This window comes from Nipponia nippon, unplaced genomic scaffold (genome assembly GCF_047370975.1).
Source record: "Nipponia nippon isolate SJK-2023a ecotype South Korea unplaced genomic scaffold, ASM4737097v1 scaffold_18, whole genome shotgun sequence".
NCBI lineage: Eukaryota > Metazoa > Chordata > Aves > Pelecaniformes > Threskiornithidae > Nipponia > Nipponia nippon.
Genome location: NW_028262334.1, coordinates 7,134,064 through 7,152,637, shown reverse-complemented (window position 1 = coordinate 7,152,637; position 18,574 = coordinate 7,134,064). Strand labels below are relative to the sequence as shown.

At 37.7% G+C, this 18,574-nt stretch overlaps 1 protein-coding gene across 9 annotated transcripts in view; it reads right to left on the bottom strand.

Annotated features, from left to right (window-relative positions):
* The window catches only part of SFSWAP (splicing factor SWAP), a 51,603-nt gene that overhangs the window by 13,062 nt on the left and 19,967 nt on the right, over window positions 1-18,574 (bottom strand). For all 9 annotated transcript variants that reach the window (XR_015704078.1, XM_087754593.1, XM_009473212.2 and 6 more), the window contains exons 12-14: window positions 16,112-16,345; window positions 14,385-14,575; window positions 1,941-2,206 (exon numbers count right to left, since the gene is read on the bottom strand). Coding sequence is in view for 8 of the 9 variants with exons in the window: in XM_087754593.1 (XP_087610719.1) it covers window positions 1,941-2,206; window positions 14,385-14,575; window positions 16,112-16,345 (691 nt within the window). In the remaining variant the exon portion in view is untranslated. The remainder of the gene's footprint in view (window positions 1-1,940; window positions 2,207-14,384; window positions 14,576-16,111; window positions 16,346-18,574) is intronic.

Genomic DNA, 18,574 nt, shown 5'->3' with positions numbered 1-18,574 from the left:
ATATGTCTGTTATTTGATTTGTGCCAGGAGGCAAGCTCAAGACGGCACACAAAGATTAGCTCCATTAGATTAACTATTCTTGGTGATTTTTGTGTAATTTCTCCACCAGCTGAACTATGGCCACTAAAAAAACCCAAAACATATTGAGACTATCCACTATGTACGTGGTAGACTTCAGTAGACTGCCTTTTCACCAGCAGAGCCAAGTGTAGACCAGTTGGTGGAAGTATTCAAGCCTCTGTAAAGGACCAGATAACTTATCTCCCTGAAGTCACTGAAGACATATCTCAGTATATACCAAACTGAACTTGCAAGTTCCCATTAATCTCGCTACTGCCCGATGCAAGCTCATGCAACATGCAGAATTATCTTTATCCTATTGAGTAGCATACCAAAGTACTGGTAAGGGTCTTCTCAGATGATTCTTTGTCCTTTTCAAGATGATTTAATTTTTTTTTAACATTATTATGATGTTTCTCCTTGTTTTTACCATGTATCAGTAAAATCGTGGATAAATATATGCAACATAGCTTGGATGAAGTGACATGGGAAGTTCAAGTGAAGATATAGCTTGACAGGGAGTTGAAAAGATGAGTGATTCACCTGAGGAGACTTTTCCCCAAGATATCCTTAACTCTAGGAGGACTTGCATTCACTTCTTAAACAAGGAAAGCTGCCTTCAGCATCATTCCCTTTACGCGCTTGTAATACAAAAAAGGAATGGCACACAGTATTTTGGAATGTGCCTTATAACATAAAGCATCATGACCACCTATTGTCAAAGGCACTCAAATAAGAAGCATGTCAGATTGATCGTTTCAGCCCAAGTTATGTTCATTTAATTCCTTGCATCTCTGAATAGCAGAGATGTCTTCAGCAAAGTATTGTATTTAACCTTAGAAATCTAGTATAAACTAACAAGTTATAACATGTTAACACTTATTCGTATTAGTGTAGTTAGACACGAACAAAAAAAATGCACAAGGAAAATATAAGTTTTGTCACACCGCCGTGAAGGGCTAGAAGCTGTTTTTCAGGAAGAAGCATATGTCATAGGCATGGCCACAAAGATAAAGGAACGTACGATTTTGCATGCATCATACACGTATATAACTGTAGTAGTATTTATGTGCACAATTTGTTTGAACTACAAGTTACTTAAACACTCTTCTGTAGCATGATCCAGAAAATGCAACCTCAAGGCCTTCCTACTGACCACAATAACTGCTATGTGGCAGGGCCTGCGGATATGACAAATTTTACAGACAGTAAACTTTAAAGGTGCCTAGACCCAAATGTCCTAGATGTAATTAACAGTATTAATATAACACAATATATATCATCTTATAGTTGGATAACTAATATAGTGAATTTAATCTCATTAAAGATTAAATATAGAGTTAACTGCACTGGCCTACATTCTTCTATGATCTCCCTTCCTCATCAACTCTGTTTTCACCCTTCTTGGATTCCTGTCGTATCTCTCCTGCCATTCATCCATCATATTTTTACACATGCTACCCAGCTGCTTTCTTTCCTTCTGAGCTTTGCTGTTCAACCACCTGGTTCTCTGCCTCTATTTCTTATCTTAATATTGTCAGGTTACTTTACCCCAGGAACAGCCACAGACTTATTAGCAAGTTCTCTTCCTGCTATAAAAACATTCCTACATATTACCGCCAAGTATTTCACAGATCAGAGTGAAAAAGCATTTACTGGTACATATTTTGCACTATGTAATGAGAAATTAATGACTCATTATTTCATTAAAACTATTTTCAAAGACCTTCCACATTTGATGATATTTATTTACTGTCTTCAAGGTGACTATACCCTTTGTAATGGGTACGAAGACACTTACATAATGGAAGAAGCGCAAAACTGTTTTAAGTGTTAGCCCACACAGAACTCTAAAGAATATGTTTGGTTTCCAAACCCACCTTGAATGCCTGACAGTTCTATAGGCAGTGGGAAGTGAGTGCTTTGCTTTTGAATGTGATCTAGATCTGGACTTAGATGATGAATGATACTTGAATGGTGACCGAGATCTTGTCCGAGATCTTTTCTTGTGTTTTTTTCTTTTCTTTTCTTTTTCTTCATCCCTAGGAGGATCTCTGCTTTTGCTTGAAGGCCTTTCTGCTTGTTTAACTTCTAAGGTGGGTAAAGTTCTGACTGCAGTCACAGGACATGGTATACTATTGACACTCTGAAATCAAAGGTAAACAAAGAAAAGTGTTCAGTTTTCAAAGTTCCGTGCAAATTTTTAATTTGAGAAAGTCCTATAAGTGTGGACAACACATAAGCATCTCTAGTCCTTTATACTAAACAGAGGGCTGCATCTACTCCTGTGCATGCCACATACAGGCACCTTCTGGCAAAGAAACTTAAGAAATCCTGCTCGGTAGTCTGGCCGATACACAATACTTTTTTTTGCAGAAACGCTGGATGACGAGTACAACAGCAAGGAAAATAATAACTAACAATCACCTTACATTTTTTGACTCATAAAAGTGTGTGAGAAATACATCCACCTTAAGAAAGTAGTTGTTAAATCAATAACAATCTAACCTCTCACGAATGCTTTAAAACCTCACAGTGCTGCATCAGTATTATGTAAAGTGTGCATATGTAAGGCTGACATCTTCAAAAACATGCATCTAGTAGTAGTTAGTGGAAGCCTATACAGTTCCCCAAATCCCACATGCAAGTTGGGATATGCATGCTAAGACTGTCAGCTTGACTAGGACATAGTTTTCATCTTTAGTTTTTAGAAGAAATGTGTTCTAAAAAATGGGTACTATCAGATATCTTTTCATCTATTTATCCCTTCTATTTAAAAAAGGATAAACCTGAAAATACAATCAGGAGCTACTGACATTCAAAGTTAAGTTTTAGTGTCACTTTCATCCCTGAACTGTGCTGTTTAGATTACAACCTCAAGGAAAACAGCAACATGAATTAATGCCAATACAAATTATTTCTGTACTTTGCGAAATAAATGTTTTGCATGTAAAGGGTTAGGAAGATCACAAAAATTATTAATCTCAAAGACAGAACAGGTCCATGCACAATTCATGCTCAGTGAGTAATTCTGACTGCAGTCAGTTAAGCAAAACATACCATACTCCAAGAAATTTTCAAATTATCAGCTTGTACCTGAGAGAATTCTGCTCAATACCTTGTTTAGAACAATTCAAGTCAGGCACTATAGATAGGCTCCTCATCTCAAAGCCTGTCATTCCCCCAGCTGCCATTTCAAGGCAACTGGAGAAATCAGTTTCCCTCTGTCATAATTTCTGCTCCACCTGGTCTGACACTTTCACTGTTTGATACAAGGATGCTTACCGTGATCGGAATAAAAAGTAATACATTAAACCCTGAAATAACCAAATTAGAAACAGGTGATCTTTTCCTTTCTTTTTACCCTTCTCCTACTGTGAATGTGTCAAGGCTATAACTGACCACATTTGAATAATTGGAAATCCAGCTTTGCTGCAAGTTAGAGAGCCATGACACTTTTCTGAGCTTAAACTGGTAACTGCTATCGCAATATTTACAGAAATAGCAATAAAGCAGTACTAAAGTAGTTTGCTTCAAGGATTATAGACATTTTATAGCATTATCATTTGAGTAACTGGTTTACCAGAGGCCCATTTCCAATTTCACTAACTGCACAATCCACATGTAATTGCAGACACCTCATCTCCAAACTTCAGTTTCCTAAGAGACCACCGCAGCCGACTTTTGTTCCTTGACAATGTTATTCCTCTCTTTATACAGGATCTTAGTCTTTGCTTTGAACACTACTGAATATGTAATAGACCAGTTTGCCTTGAAGTAGACACCTCTAATAGCTTGAAACGAAATAGCTGTAGGCATAGTAGAGTTAAGAGGAAAACAAGGGAGAGAAGAAAAAAACAAGGGTTTCAGCACCCAAGTTCATTTGGCCACATAAAACACAAGCTCTCATACCACTGCCAAAAAGGAAGTTAATAAACGAACGACACATTTACTTCTAGCTCACATGTAGAGATTCTCTCAGCAATCAGAACGAAGAACCCCACAACGCTAAGCACCCCTATCCATCCACCAAAAGTATCGGATGCTGAAGCCGTGGGCTCTCCTTGACCTTCAGGACGCTTACCGTGAAGACTGACAGCACTGTCCAGCTATCTCTGAGAAAAGCACAGCTGCAGGGTGGCTGGCTGCAGATTCAGACACCGCTGCTTCAGGTTGCTAATGAATCATGTTTGAAAAGCCATACAGAAGTAACTTCAGCTACCCCCAGGTGAATATGTAGGTTCTGGAGTGCAAGACAACAGCTAACACACAGGGAGAAGTCACCTACCCATCCAAACCTACACAACGCACTGCTGCAACCCGGCGATAGTTGTCAGGTCACAACAGCACGATCAGCTGTGAACAAACGTGCCCACTCCCTCAGTGGCAACTCTGGTTGCCCTCAAGAAAAAAAAAATCACCAGCAAAATGACCCGATTCACCATCAGAGAAGAACATAGAGCTCAGTGAAAGAACTTAACATCAGCAAGTTGCCAGGCCACAAAGAAAATGTCTAGGTGTATAAATAATGCTGCTGAATAAAAATATTTGGTGAAAAAAGATACTTAGTTTCTGGCAAATAGAAGCAGCTGTCAGTGGTTTGTGTTTTGACTAGTGAAAGCTGATCCAGGCAAACTAAGGTAATGGGAACTAAAATTGGAGGCACAAATGCAGGGGAAAAAAACAAAAACAGACAAAAAAAAACCCCAAAGCAAGCACAGATACTGGGAGATTATTAAGCATTTCCAAAAGGCAAAAAACCACTGTTTTACTGTCCAGGGTCCACAAATCTGCAGGCCAGTAGAACACAGTTTTGGAAAGTATGGCAACAAACTGGTTACCTGATGAATTTTATTATGCATCTCAAGGGATGAGAGATTTAAATTTTTTGAGAGCTCTTCTTAGAAGTTACACTGCAAACGTTCAGATAGCATTCACTGAATCTCACTACTTGCAGCCTTTCAATACTTAAAGGGGGCTTATAAGAAAGATGGGGACAGACTTTTCAGCAGGGCCTGTAGCGATAAGACAAGGGGTAATGGTTTTAAACTAAAAGAGGGTAGATTCAGACTGGATATAAGGAAGAAATTTTTTACAAGGAGGGTGGTGAAACACTGGCACAGGTTGCCCAGAGAGGTGGTAGATGCCCCATCCTTGGAAACGATGCTCAGGCTGGATGGGGCTCTGAGCAACCTGATCTAGTGGTAGATGTCCCTGCCCATTGCAGGGGGGTGGACAAGATGGCCTTTAAAGGTCCCTTCCATCCCAAAGCATTCCGTGATTCTTTGTCCATTTTGGGTAACAGCACATTTTTTTGGCCCTTATTAAACGCTACAATGGCAGTCAATTTCACTGGCAGTTGTTCTTCAGCATTTTAATTGCATGAATGAAGCAAATCTGACTAAAATAATGCTTCCTACAGTAAACACTTGGTATAAAAAATGTTTCAGTGGTTTGGCTGGGATAGAGTTAATCTTCCTCACAGTAGCTGGTATGGGGCCGTGTTTTGGATTTGTGCTGGAAACAGCATTGCTAACACAGGGATGGTTTCGCTGTTGCTGAGCAGTGCTGACACAGAGTCAAGGCCTTTGCTGCTGCTCCCCCCACCCCAGCAGCGAGCAGGCGGGGGGCACCAGGAGCGGGGAGGGGACACGGCCGGGACAGCTGACCCCGACTGCCCACAGGGCTGTTCCATGTCGTATGGCGTCATGCTCAGCACCTAAAGCTGGGGGAAGAAGGAGGAAGGGGGGGACGTTTGGAGTGATGGCGTTTGTCTTCCCAAGTAACCCTTACACGTGATGGAGCCCTGCTTTCCTGGGGATGGCTGAGCACCTGCCTGCCCATGGGAAGGAGTGAGTGAATTCCTTGTCTTGCTTTGCTTGCATGCGTGGCTTTTGCTTTACCTATTAAACTGTTCTTATCTCAACCCATGAGTTTTCTCACTCTTACTCTTCCGATTCTCTGCCCCATCCCACCGGAGGGGAGCGAGCAAGCGGCTGTGTGGGGCTTAGTTGTTGGCTAGGGCCTTTTGGAAAACAAAGATGATTCAACAACTCTTGTTTAGCAGGAATGGGTTAGGAAAGAGCTGTATATCAGGAAGAATTTTATAGCTGTATGAGAACAGAAACGAGCACTTCAGTTCATTACAAGACATTTGCATATTTGCAGTATTCATAAGACCAGAACACGCATTAGTTATTCTGGCATTACACTACTTAATCAATACACAAAGGCAACATTAGAAGTGAACCAAGAGGTGCTTATTGCAACAGAACAAAACACTAGAATTGTTCCTGGTACAAACAAAATCAACTGGTAAAGAACATTATCAATAATGTTACTAAGACTTTTAGAACTGGCTAATATTTCTTCTGTTCTGAACAGCTGCATTTTGCAGTTAGATCAAAATTGGAAAGAGTGAAGAATGTCAGAACTGTGAAGAGTTTATCAACAGTTCTTTTTCTTCATTAAAATCTGAAAATACTTCAGATTCTTTTCTACCACTGCACCTTTTCTACCGCAGGTTCCCCAAAGCTTATGGTGAAGCATTCCCTGACTGAGAATTAATAAGTGACTGTCTACCCATAATGGAAGTGTACAATTGCTCTGTGCATCAAAGGGAGCAGTTACTGCTTTTAGAAGAGTTTGTCTGCCCTAGTCTCAATAAATTGGCCCAAAATGATTAAATAGAAGTGATAAAAACATTTCCTATAGAATAAGTTCCTACAGAACAAATTAAATACTCAATACTCAAAGACTCAACAGTTTCATCAGGGTTTAGCTGCTGCACTGAAACACAGCTATTAACAGCACACTGACCATGACAAGTTCTTCAGAAAGAGACAAAATTTTGCATTCTCAATTTTGAAGGGCCAACTGTAAAGAAGTTAGTGGCTGTGACTCTGCTGTATGGATCAATATGCCTTTGTATCTTGAGTACTTGGAACACTAAAAATCAAGGCATATAACATTCTTAGCTCCCTTACCTATCTTAATTAAGATGGCAGTTCCTGATATTTACCTCCCCCCCCCCCTTAAATATTAATTCAAGTATTTACAGTATGAGGAATTACAACTGTTGTGTAGTTTTTGATAGTAGGGTTCTTGCAATAAAAAAAGTTCCAAATGCCAGCAAGCTACCCACCCCCCAAATGCCACATTAGTATGTGACATTTTGTTTTATGTTTTCATCTGTCCTTTTGAAAAAGGAAGACAAGGGAAATTTACAAACAAACACCTCCCCATGCTAAACAGAAGATACAGATATCTATATTCTGAAAAACAAAGTAAAGTAAGAAATGAATGGCCCTGAAATATTCTAAAGCATTTTTTTCTTTAAATACTTATTGGCTGGCTTTCATTAGGCAATGACATTTTGCTCACAAATCAACATTAGGAAAACATGCAAACATAAAATCACGTTATACGTTATTATTTCAAACAGGCATGCAGTAATGTTTACAGTCCATTGCTAAAAAAAGTAGGATCAACTACAGCAGTAAGTGTGAAAGATGTACACTGTCTAGAGTTGCTGATAACCCTGTTATGCTCAGCAAAACTTGAATAGCATCTTATTTTTAAACATGGCACACACTTCTATTTCACTCGTAAACAGACTACTTTCCACAGAAAAAGAAAAATAATTGTTACATACAGGACAAAAGGAAGGACAAGCCATCTAAAGAAACAAACGATAAAACAGGGCTTCAAAACAGGGAAGATGAAAGAGCCAAAAGTTGTTAAGTTTTGCTTTGTGCTATAGAATCTTTATAGTCAGAGGCACAACGGCAGATGACATTTGGGACAAGCCATTAAAACAGAGTACTTTCAAATCATGTGCTTGTCTGTTTTTGCAGCATTATGATTGTGGGTCTCTCTCCTTGTTTAAATCAGATACTAAGGTTTATACAGGTAACAGTTAGGGTATAACCAACTGTCTTTTACATGCATACCCAAATACTATCACCCCTAAAGCATTTCTGACATAGGATAAAACACGAGAGATTAGCAGAATAATCCGCATTAGAAACCCATCAGACATACTGTTAGTTAAATCATGCCCTGTAGACAAAAATCAGCCTGTACTACACTTGCAGAACACCTGACACTACATCAAGTAACTTCTCTGAAGAAGTTAAATGCACCGTGTGCCTGTCTAGACAGCCACCAGTGCTGGCCTCTTCTCCTATTTCTGTCAGGTATTACCAGCACCAGAAGATTCTGGGAGACACTTTATCATTCAATTTACTTTAATGGTCACTTATGACCAATTTCTTTGACAAAGAACGCAGGTCTGCAGGTCTTCCTTTGACAGGGACAGCAGGGAGGGGACTTTACCTACACAAATTATATTTACCAAAACTTTTTGCTGGAAACAATGATTTGGCAGCTTAGATTTGCCCTCTGCAAGACTCCTATAACCTGCTACCATTATCAACTGCAAGACTCCTATAACCTGCTACCATTATCAACCACTGTTAACAAAAACATTAAGCAAGTGTTCACAAGCAAGAAACTGAACCCTGCCAATTTTCTTCTGTGAGGCTTGGCTGCACGCAGATGGAGAACCACGGCTCCATAACAGATTCTTTTCCTTTCTCTTTTTCAAACTTTTGCTCTCAGATGCACCTAAGAACAACGCTGCTCAGATGGACAGGGTTAGGGATCATCAGAAGTTTTGAATTGTCACATATCCAGACAAACAACATTTTAACCCCTGAAAAAGGTGACAAAAATGTTACAGGCCTACTATACCAAGTGTACCGTACCAAGGCCTGCTACCAAGGGTGACACTTGTATTCAGAATTCAACTCATGCCAATAGACAGCACATTTATTAGGCTGAAAAATTAAAAAAAAAAAAAAGAAAGAAAGAAAAAAAGAAAAAAAGGGTAAACCAAAACAAACATACCGTCTTAATGTGAGCTCTCCAAATGTCTAATCCACTTAATTCAGGTTTTAGTAAATGTATATAGGAACTTGCACAACTAGCCTTTATTCTACTTATATATATCTAAATATAAACGTTTTATCTTGATTTTTAAAATTTAATTTTAATTAATTTAAAATTAAATTTTAAAATTAATTTTAATAATTTCAGAATAAGGTTTGCATTTCAGATTAGGAAACACCTTACTTTATTTGTTTAAAAATAAAAAAGCACTTCAATGAAGCACTCCAGATACCCTGGCGTACTCCAGCTCTGCAGATCGAGAACTTCAGTTGTTAAAACTACAGGTTGGTTGCTGTTGTAGGACAAAGAACCTATGCTCTTTGCAGAATGATTGCAACTTCTCTTTACTGACACGACCTGACAGCTGTGCCAGTTGGCCTGATTTTCTTGGTACAAAAGCATCTATGTGAATTATATATGTAAACACAAGAAGTGAGATGCCACCCAGTTAGTGTTTACCCCATCCTGAAAAAGGGCAAAGACTTCACTAGCTATAACGTTACTGGAAGATGATCAGTTTTGGAAACTGAGCTAAGCTACATGTTTCCCAAGTAGTGGTTCAAGGAAATATTATGCATAACTGTATTGTTGTAATGCATCCAAGGATGGCGGGGAGCCATTTGTGAAAAGCTGTGCTGCTTCACTGCTCAAGCTAATTTTTCAGCCTTTTGTTCTTCTTGCTTGATTTCACTTTAAGGAAAAACAGGAAACCATACGAAAGAAATAATCTGGCTATGGAAAAAGTAGATCTGACTATTTTTAAGATTCAGCTGAAGCCAAAAAAGCCTAAAAGCGCTATATTCTGTGGCATCAACTGTCCTTTATATGAGGTTAATAGAATCAATTTTGTTCAAAAGTATAACATGTACTCAGTACCAGCATTTCTTTCAAGAAATACTAGGTATCGGGAAAATCTGATGGAGGTCAAAAAGGCTTTGCTCATTTAATGCATTTCTACACAGTGTGATAAGCAGGTTTTCAGCACAAAGGTACACTGTGTATGCACATAAATAGCATTACTAGTTTTTATACAGTTATTAGGCAGGGGCAATCTCACAGGAATTATGTACCTCCCATGGACATTCTCAATTCCTCTTCATGCTTTAATATACATCTCCGTCATTACTCAGTTTTTTGAGACACATTTTAAGCTACAAAAATCATTCCCCCACATTAAGTCTATGACCATTGCATATCAATCTTCGTTTCCTGGACTCCTCATTGGATGCTCCTTCCCCCAAAACAGGAGATGTTAAGCGACATTTTTGGTGAACTTAAATATTCAATTTTTTTTCCTTTGTTTTCTGAAATTTCCCCAATTAGTTCCATTGACCAAACTACAAAACTAATTTTACATCTCTCTCTCTCTCTCTCGACTTTTTTAATATACATATTTATTTTTTTTAATTACAGCCACTGCAGTTACTTCTTGTTACTTTTGCAATCACTGTTTTTAAATGCATCTTTTTGTTTCTGAAACATGACTGACAAAGCTTAAGAAACCCCTGTGCTACCTATTTATTTATAAACTGATTTAGACATCATGATGCAGCTTACTGGATTTTCAGTGTATATACAACAGAGGTTAAAAAATCCACAATATGATTTCACTACTCTTTTTCCAATAAAATTTCTTGAATCAAGTGGGCTGTTACGAATAGGCAAACCAGGCAAGTAGAGCGAAAGGCAGATTATGCATTGGAACGAATGTAGATGGAAGCTTTTTCAAACATGGCAAATGGAAAGACAATAGCTTGAAAAACATTCCTGTTTCAAAATAAACTTTCATATGCAAAAATCTATATGCATATATCTATAGAAACATATATAAGCATGTCAATAAGCAAACTACGCTTAGGAGGAATATTACTTCCAAAGACATTATGGCATTTTAGACTGTTCATTAACACAGTACTAGCATTCCCAATTTTATTTCAAAAAGCAAGGCCACATTAGTAACATTTAAATATATATTTGAAATTCTAAATAAACTCTTTTATAAAGAAAGCATCTCCAAACCATTTCTATTGGTAAGAAGCAGTGAAACTGGTTACTTTAGAATTCTTAAATACACTGGATTTTTTTGTGTGAGATAAAGAAATGCCTTCTCTGAAACTGTACATATGTGGGAGAAGGAAAAAGAAGATTTTAGCAATTCAGTTTACTGAGAAGTGGGATTAGGGTGCGGTTTTTGTTGAAAAGTTCACTTGCTTTTTACTAAGTCCAGCTTAGAACTTCAGCAAGTTCAGATGTCAGTGAGGACACTCATCCGCTCTTCTGAAAAAGAGTCAGCTGTAACTGAAGAGTTACTGGTTATTTCAGGCATTCTCTTAAAGAAAAATATCAAAAGAACCTTAGCTTAGAAATATCTATGTCCTTGACAAATCCCCTTGAGAAGGAGAGCAGAACTGCAAGTCTGGGGACTTTTGCATTGTCATTGTCTCTTTGCATTCACTCTTCAATATACAACTGGAAAAAAGTGCCGAACACTTGTGCCAGTCAGGGAAAATCTGTTGCAGTAGCACTGAGAATCCAAAACATGATCTCTTTTGGGATGTGACCACACTCAATTTACGTATCTGCTACTCTATGCTAATACGGATCACCTAAACTGCAGCCATGTCATTCATTCTTGTAACCAGCCTCTCACAGTCAATACCTGAAATTTTCTATCAGTATCCAGACATGAAGTTTTGCTTGGTTAGTGCAACCAAGAGTGATTTACTGGCTTTTCTGGAAGCAATATAATTCCAAACCCAGGAAACTAAGGTTCTGCCCCCCAAGAGTATTTGTATTTGCAATGCACATGGAAGGTCTGACTGCAGCATATACAGACAAACACAGGAGTTTCAGTCGGGCGTGTGAAGGGTCCTGCAACAATGGCCCAAGCTGCATGAATTTCCAGCCTTATTTAGGTTAAGTTTCAGGAAACTACATAGTCTACACCAAATCCCATTCCTACATTTTCCCCACAGCTGTTTACAGCTATTGCAATGAAGACTTAAGTTTAAGGTGACTTTGCTGAAAATGGATTTTGACAGTTTTTCTTCCATTAAGAAAAGAGATTTTCTGGACTTGGAGGTTTCTACACAGGTGCTGGAAACACAGACTCCCCCATCTTTTAGCAAGCATGCATCAGATCACACTGGATTGGGATGTGCTTATGAAAAAATGACATTTAGGCTGAATAAAAATGAGTGACACTCCTGCAAGTAAAATTATCACTTCTTAATCTAGGACAAGCACTACACTGGCAAAAACAGAGAGTCGCTCAGTGAAAAAGCTGGAACAAGGGGAAAAGAGAAAAGAAAGAACAGAAACCAAGCAGGAAAATAGCCTGTTCTCCTCTGCGGATGAAGTTAAGCAATTAGGAACTTAAATGGAAAATATACAGTGTAAATGGGAAAGTGACTCTTGGATAGAGAGCATAGCTCTGCTGCCAAAACCTGCAGATGGAGAGAATCTTCAGGACAGCATGCATGAACAAATCAATACTTGAAGGATTTTCCTATATTATAAATTCAAATCCCTCATTTAGGCTTTAAAATTGTAGTTATTTTATTGAAATCAGGAAGGGTTTATGTGAAACACATTATTTCTTACCTATTTAAAACAGCATTTTCTGTTTATTAGTAGGGAAAAAAGCAAATGTATGGCTTTGATCAACACAGGTTTTAGGGTTTGGTTTTATATTTCATTACTGAAGTCTTTTGGCCCAAGATTCCTCTTTAACCTTGCCTACTCAAAAATTCTAAGTCTTATAAGATTTCTAGAGGCTCTACCCAAAAAGATATTTCTATTATTACTACTCATCTAACTAGCAATAGTTCTGTTCACTGCAGAAGGTAATGCCAACTCACTGATTAGCAGTTACTTCTGCATGATAAATCCTCTTTTTCCCCTTTGTGATAAATTCTAGTAATCCAATGTACGGCTATGAGAAATTAGGTTTTAATTTCCTTTGGAAACAATAGTCCAAACAACCAAATGGTAAGGGAACTTACTAGCAATTCTATTGTGTTCCTAAAACCTAATAATAAGTCAGCATCAACATCCAGGTTACTCTTAGATTTGGCCTAAGAGTGCAATCTCATGACAGCCTACTCAAAACAGAGCTTCTGAAAGCCCTCAAACTGACATTACCCTAGTATTATGTACTGTGGTGGACTATCCAAACAGTGAAAATGGGTGCAAATGGACAAGAGAATTACAAGGCAGAAGAACGATGGAAAGCAGTCTGCCTCTGCCACCTATTTCCTAGTAGTTTTCTAGAAAGAAGCACAGGGCTTGAATTTCTAACACAACTATCAAAAATTGTTCTTTGAAAGAAGTGCAGGAATATTAACACTCCAAATTGATTTGCTACAGAAAGATACTTGCTTCTGCTCTCCAAAATAAGAGATTATGCTGAACAAACCCAATGGATTAGGTCATTTCATTATCAAGTAGGCACAGGCAGTGCGCCTACTTCCAGTTCTCTAGAAGATAGCTAGCAGAATAATTAGCCCCCTCAATTTTTTCACTGTGAGTTTTTTGTTTTGACTCTTCATTGACTATGACCAGTGAATAACATATATACGTATATTTGTCTGAATTTTGTGCCACTATCTGTAAATTTAGCTTTATTTTTAAAATCATATCTTTATAATAAAACAAAATCTTTTAAAACTCCCATACTAAACTTGGGCCTAAAAGAGAGAGAAAAACATCCTAGCACTCTAAGCTTTTAGGAGTTTACATGAAATACTCAACTAACATGAAAATGATCAATAGCAACCATTATATAGCCTAGTTTTCTCCTACCTACGTATTTGTTTTCTTGATTAACGATGACCCAGCTAGAAACCTTAAGTCACATAGATCAGCTCACTAACTATTCCTATCAGCTTTGTGCCGGTTAAATTAATAAAAATCAAACAACAAACCCCAGCAGAACAGGTGCAAAGTAAGTCCTAAAGTAAGCTCAGGTGCCTGTGAATCATTTCTGAACTTGAAGATGTCTACTCACACCAAAATACACATTAAATAAGCAAATACCACAACAGATATCCAAATACTCTTGAAAGGTAAGCATTCGAATTCATGGACCACTAAGTAGTACAGAGTTAAACTTGCAAGTTCATTTTCCTTTCTGTAACTGGCTAACTGACCTCTGCATTATGCATCACATTTCTCTACCAGTTCTTTAATGACAGATGAGAGACATATGTAAGATAACCGAGAAAGATTAACAGTGTTTAAAATTCAAATTTGTCCCCATTTAGAAAAGCTTCTCTCTCTTCTGTCAACTCCATAACATACTGTCAGACTCACACTCTACATGTAAGTTTTCTGCTAGCTTTATGGTAAAGAGGAATTTATTTCCTGCTTACCTCATTATTGAAGGAATTTTCTTCAATTTTCTCAGTTTCTGCCTCTGCCAGAGGGTTTTTCAGGGTCTGCAAGAACAGTGCAGCTTTCCTTTTGCGCTCTGCTTGTAGCTGCTTTTCTTTTGATTCTTTGGAGGCCTGTGCAAGCTTCTCTCTTGCTGCAGCTGCTAATCTATCCTCTAGTTTCTGCTTTGCTAAGAAAGACAATTAAGCAAAGAGTTTAGAGTGAGTCACGCTTGGGGAACTTAGGTTTCCTTGAAACAAACACACACACACCAACACAAACAACCAAACAGCCTCTCCAACCATTCTCAAACCTAATATATCCATTCAAAGACATAATAAGAACATACCACCTTGAAATTATGAAATTCCAAGCATCTCAATTCATAGATCTATCATTTGCTTGATGAAAAGCAGTACAGGTGAAGTAAAAATTTTTAAGCTTAAAGAAAATGACATGAAAATCCAATCCTGAAAATTCAGGATACTTGTCCTTTTCTATTTACAAAAGGTATCTAAAAAAGTAGCACTATAAATCCAGAAGCTTTTTCTTCTGCTTGTTAACGCGATGCAAACTCTCCATTATGCTCTTTCCACAGCTCTGATCTTTACATTTTCCAGCCCTATTTACATACATCTTAAGATGTTTACACAAAGGGCTGCTCCAGAAATTTTCAGGAACTGTTTCACCATTGTTACAAGCAACAGTTATTGTTATGTGATTACAGAAAGAGAATAAGCCAATTTATTTAACTATGCACCTAATGGATATTTTGTCTAACCTTTTTCATCTTACACTTCCACTTTTGTGTTCTGTGCGTGCACAAGATAACTGCTTTTTTTGTTTAATTGCACAGTTTTTCCACCACACAACTTTTTCCAAACATGCTTTACACTTCATTTTTATTATCATACAAAGTATTTCATATTTGCTTTAGATATGTATCATCATAGCGTACTCTGTGGTATTAAAGTTTAGAAAGGAACTGCTACTTAGGAGCAAAATACCCACTTTGAAAATGAAAAATTAAATTTCTGTGGCATACTCATAGTTGTAAGAGAAATATTAAGTTTTTAAGCTGGTAAACACTGACAGCATCTCCCCGTTATTAAACAATCTCTGCTGTGAAACAGCCTTGGGGAGGAAAGGGGGAAATTTGAATCCTTTAAAAGATCATTTCATTCAAATTCACACAGCATACCCTTCTGCCCTTACATACGTAAACACAGTAACAGGAAAAACCCATACAAAGACTTAATGGCATTGCTTTGTAAGAGTAACAAAACATCAACAAGGTGATATTAGTCTATATGGGAGTGCTATATAACTGAAAAATAGCTTGAAGCATTTCATTGTTCTCTAAAGAAAATGAGAAATGGACATGCCTTTTTTTGGGCTCTGTTAATGCAATCTGGAAACTAGAAGTTTAGTGTTTTACTCGGAGGTTGTAATGGAAAAACAAAATAAAATTCAGAAAGATCATGCATTACGGCAAAGTACTCAACTCCAGTGCGTTACAAGTTTGATTTTAGCTGAGCAACCACTGAAGATTTCATTCTTAACAATAAGCAGGAAACTGTGGGAAAAGAAAAGAATTCTGATTCCTGTTAATGTGACATAGTGAAGATTCAAGATACCTAAAATGCCATACTTATTCACGTGACAGTTTTGTAGTTTGCCTGGAAGACTCAACCTTTCATTTTGTTTTCAGTGTAACATGGGATACCTTGTTTAGCTTCCAACTCCTCCTGTGTAAGTTGAGGTTTTTTCTCTTCAGCAGCAGTACAAGGAGTGGTAACAGCTGGAGTATGGTTCGAAGCACTATTAGCATTCTCTTGACCTTCCTTGCCCTCTTCTTCCTCCTCATCACTGTCATCATCCAATTTAACACGGTTTTTCTCCAAAGGAAGAAGGTCATTTTCTTTGGCCTTGATTGCAAAACTTATTGGAGCAAATGACGCTGTGAATGAATGGGTAAGGTTTTACACATCATTAGACTATGGTAGAAAGTAGGCTTAATTTCTTGACTTTATCCATTATTCATGCGGACTACAGCATAAAAAAAAACCTTGTATCATCCTTAAGTTATGCTAATTATTTTGGGGAAAAGGACAACAAAATCTTTTTTGTTCTTTTGGTTTTTTTTAAACAAATGTTGAAAACTTCATTTCCCCTGTAAAGATCTATCTCAAAGTCTTTTTCTAATACTTCAGTAGCAGCAGGGAAAAAGAAAGGTACTCTAAACCATCTCAGGAATTACATTTCCCGAGATGAGATAAATAATTTCATATTTTGTCCCAAATAAATTTTGGTTTCAGTACTTCTCCCAAATGAACAATCTGCTCTTCCAGGCTTAAGATGAAAAGGCTCTGTGCTCAGGCTCCTATCTAACACACTACAGTATGATGTGGTCCCTTATGTTTCCTTCACACTACATCGATGGTTTGCACAACAATAGCATTTGGCAGGCTCACAGAACAGTATTTAAAGACTTATTTCCATCTATATGAAAATTAATTACTTGGGAGAGTTAACAACATTTCATTACAGGAGATATAAACAAAAAAGCTAAGTACTTTTCCCCAAATGTCTTAGCTCATCTTGCTGTAGCAAGATTGGTGGTCAACTATTCCTTTCAAGCAGCCCCTACTACTCCAACACAAAAGGACAGCACAACACACTCATAGGAAAAAGACTGCCTGTAAAAAACATGGAACACCACAATAAAAAGGAAATTGTGGATCATTTCAAGCTAGGTTGTATTAATAGAGCTTCAAAAAACATTAAGCGTAGCTAATATATAACTATATTCACGTCTGAATGAATCCTTTTGCCTCACAGAATTTTCCTTGGAACATTTTTTTGAGAACCCTTTTCTGAAAAAATACAGAATTCATCTCTAAACGATTTATCCAAAATGCAACTTCTAAGAATAAAGAAATGGAATTTCTCACACATCTCAAGCAAAGCAACCTACTACCATACGGTCTGCTGCAATATTTCTCTTTCTCAGGATGCCTTTTGCATATATACCCTATAGGATTTCAATTCGGGAAATTTAAATACAATAATTAAATTACATACCATAATTTATAAAATATAAGCTTTGCATCTTGTAATTCTGGGGTAAGGAAATAGGCTCAGAAATAAAGAACTCAAGAATTCCAAGAGAAGAGATATTATAATAGTGATTTTCCAACTTTTTCACATGACAAAACAAATCCTAAAAATGGGATTTTACTCCCTCAGAGGCAGAACAAAAAAATCCAGCGCGGATGTTACATCTGTCTTGCAGCCAAGTACTGTATTTAGGTTACAAGAAAGTGGGATTTGTACCATATTAGAGGAAATGAAAGTAAGCTTATAGGAATAGGGTTGTCATGAAATGACTCACTGGTTACACTCCATCATCTAAATTTGAGCAGATTAGTATTCTTAAAACACAGGCTCCAGTTTGCCATTTATTAATATCAGTATCGTTTTCTGTTGTATCTTACATTCTCTTAATAGGGCATCTTTGAAGTCCGGGAAGATTGCTCCTTCCCTGGGGAAACTACTCAACCTGCCCAGAGAAGAAACTGCAGAGTATGGACAGCCAGACAACCACGGCAAAGAGCTTGGAGCTTGCAGCCCATGGAGGGAAAGAAATTGCAGAGAGGAGCAGGAAGAGAGAAGAATTCCAAGGGACCACAGGGAGCAGATAAACTTATCAGCAATTAAGAATGCCGCTGAAGTGGCAGGAAGGCAGTACCCATCCATGGGAACACATGCCAAGAATGTTTTTCCTGTTTCGTTTTTTTTTCAGTGCCTTTCAGTTCTAGTTAGAAGATTTCAGTTTCTAGTTTGCACTAAAAAGAAGAAATTTTAAGATATCTTTCCCCAATAGGCCAGGAAATCAGTTCCCAGGTAAAAATAATCACTTCTCCAACTCAGGACACTAACAGTGAGTGTGTTAGCTGACTTTGTTTGACTGGCTTCCAAAAGACCCTGCCATTTTGTCCCTCTGCTGCTATGACTGCAAAAGGAAAAACATTCCACTTAGACATGAAAAGGGTCTTTTTTTCCAGCATGACTAACATCCAACACAGGAAGACTGAGCAACTGAGTAATAAGCCTAGCGTACTTCCTCCATATGTATGGTTTCAAATAAGACTGCTGCTTTTATTCATAAGGAATAACTTCTTTCTTG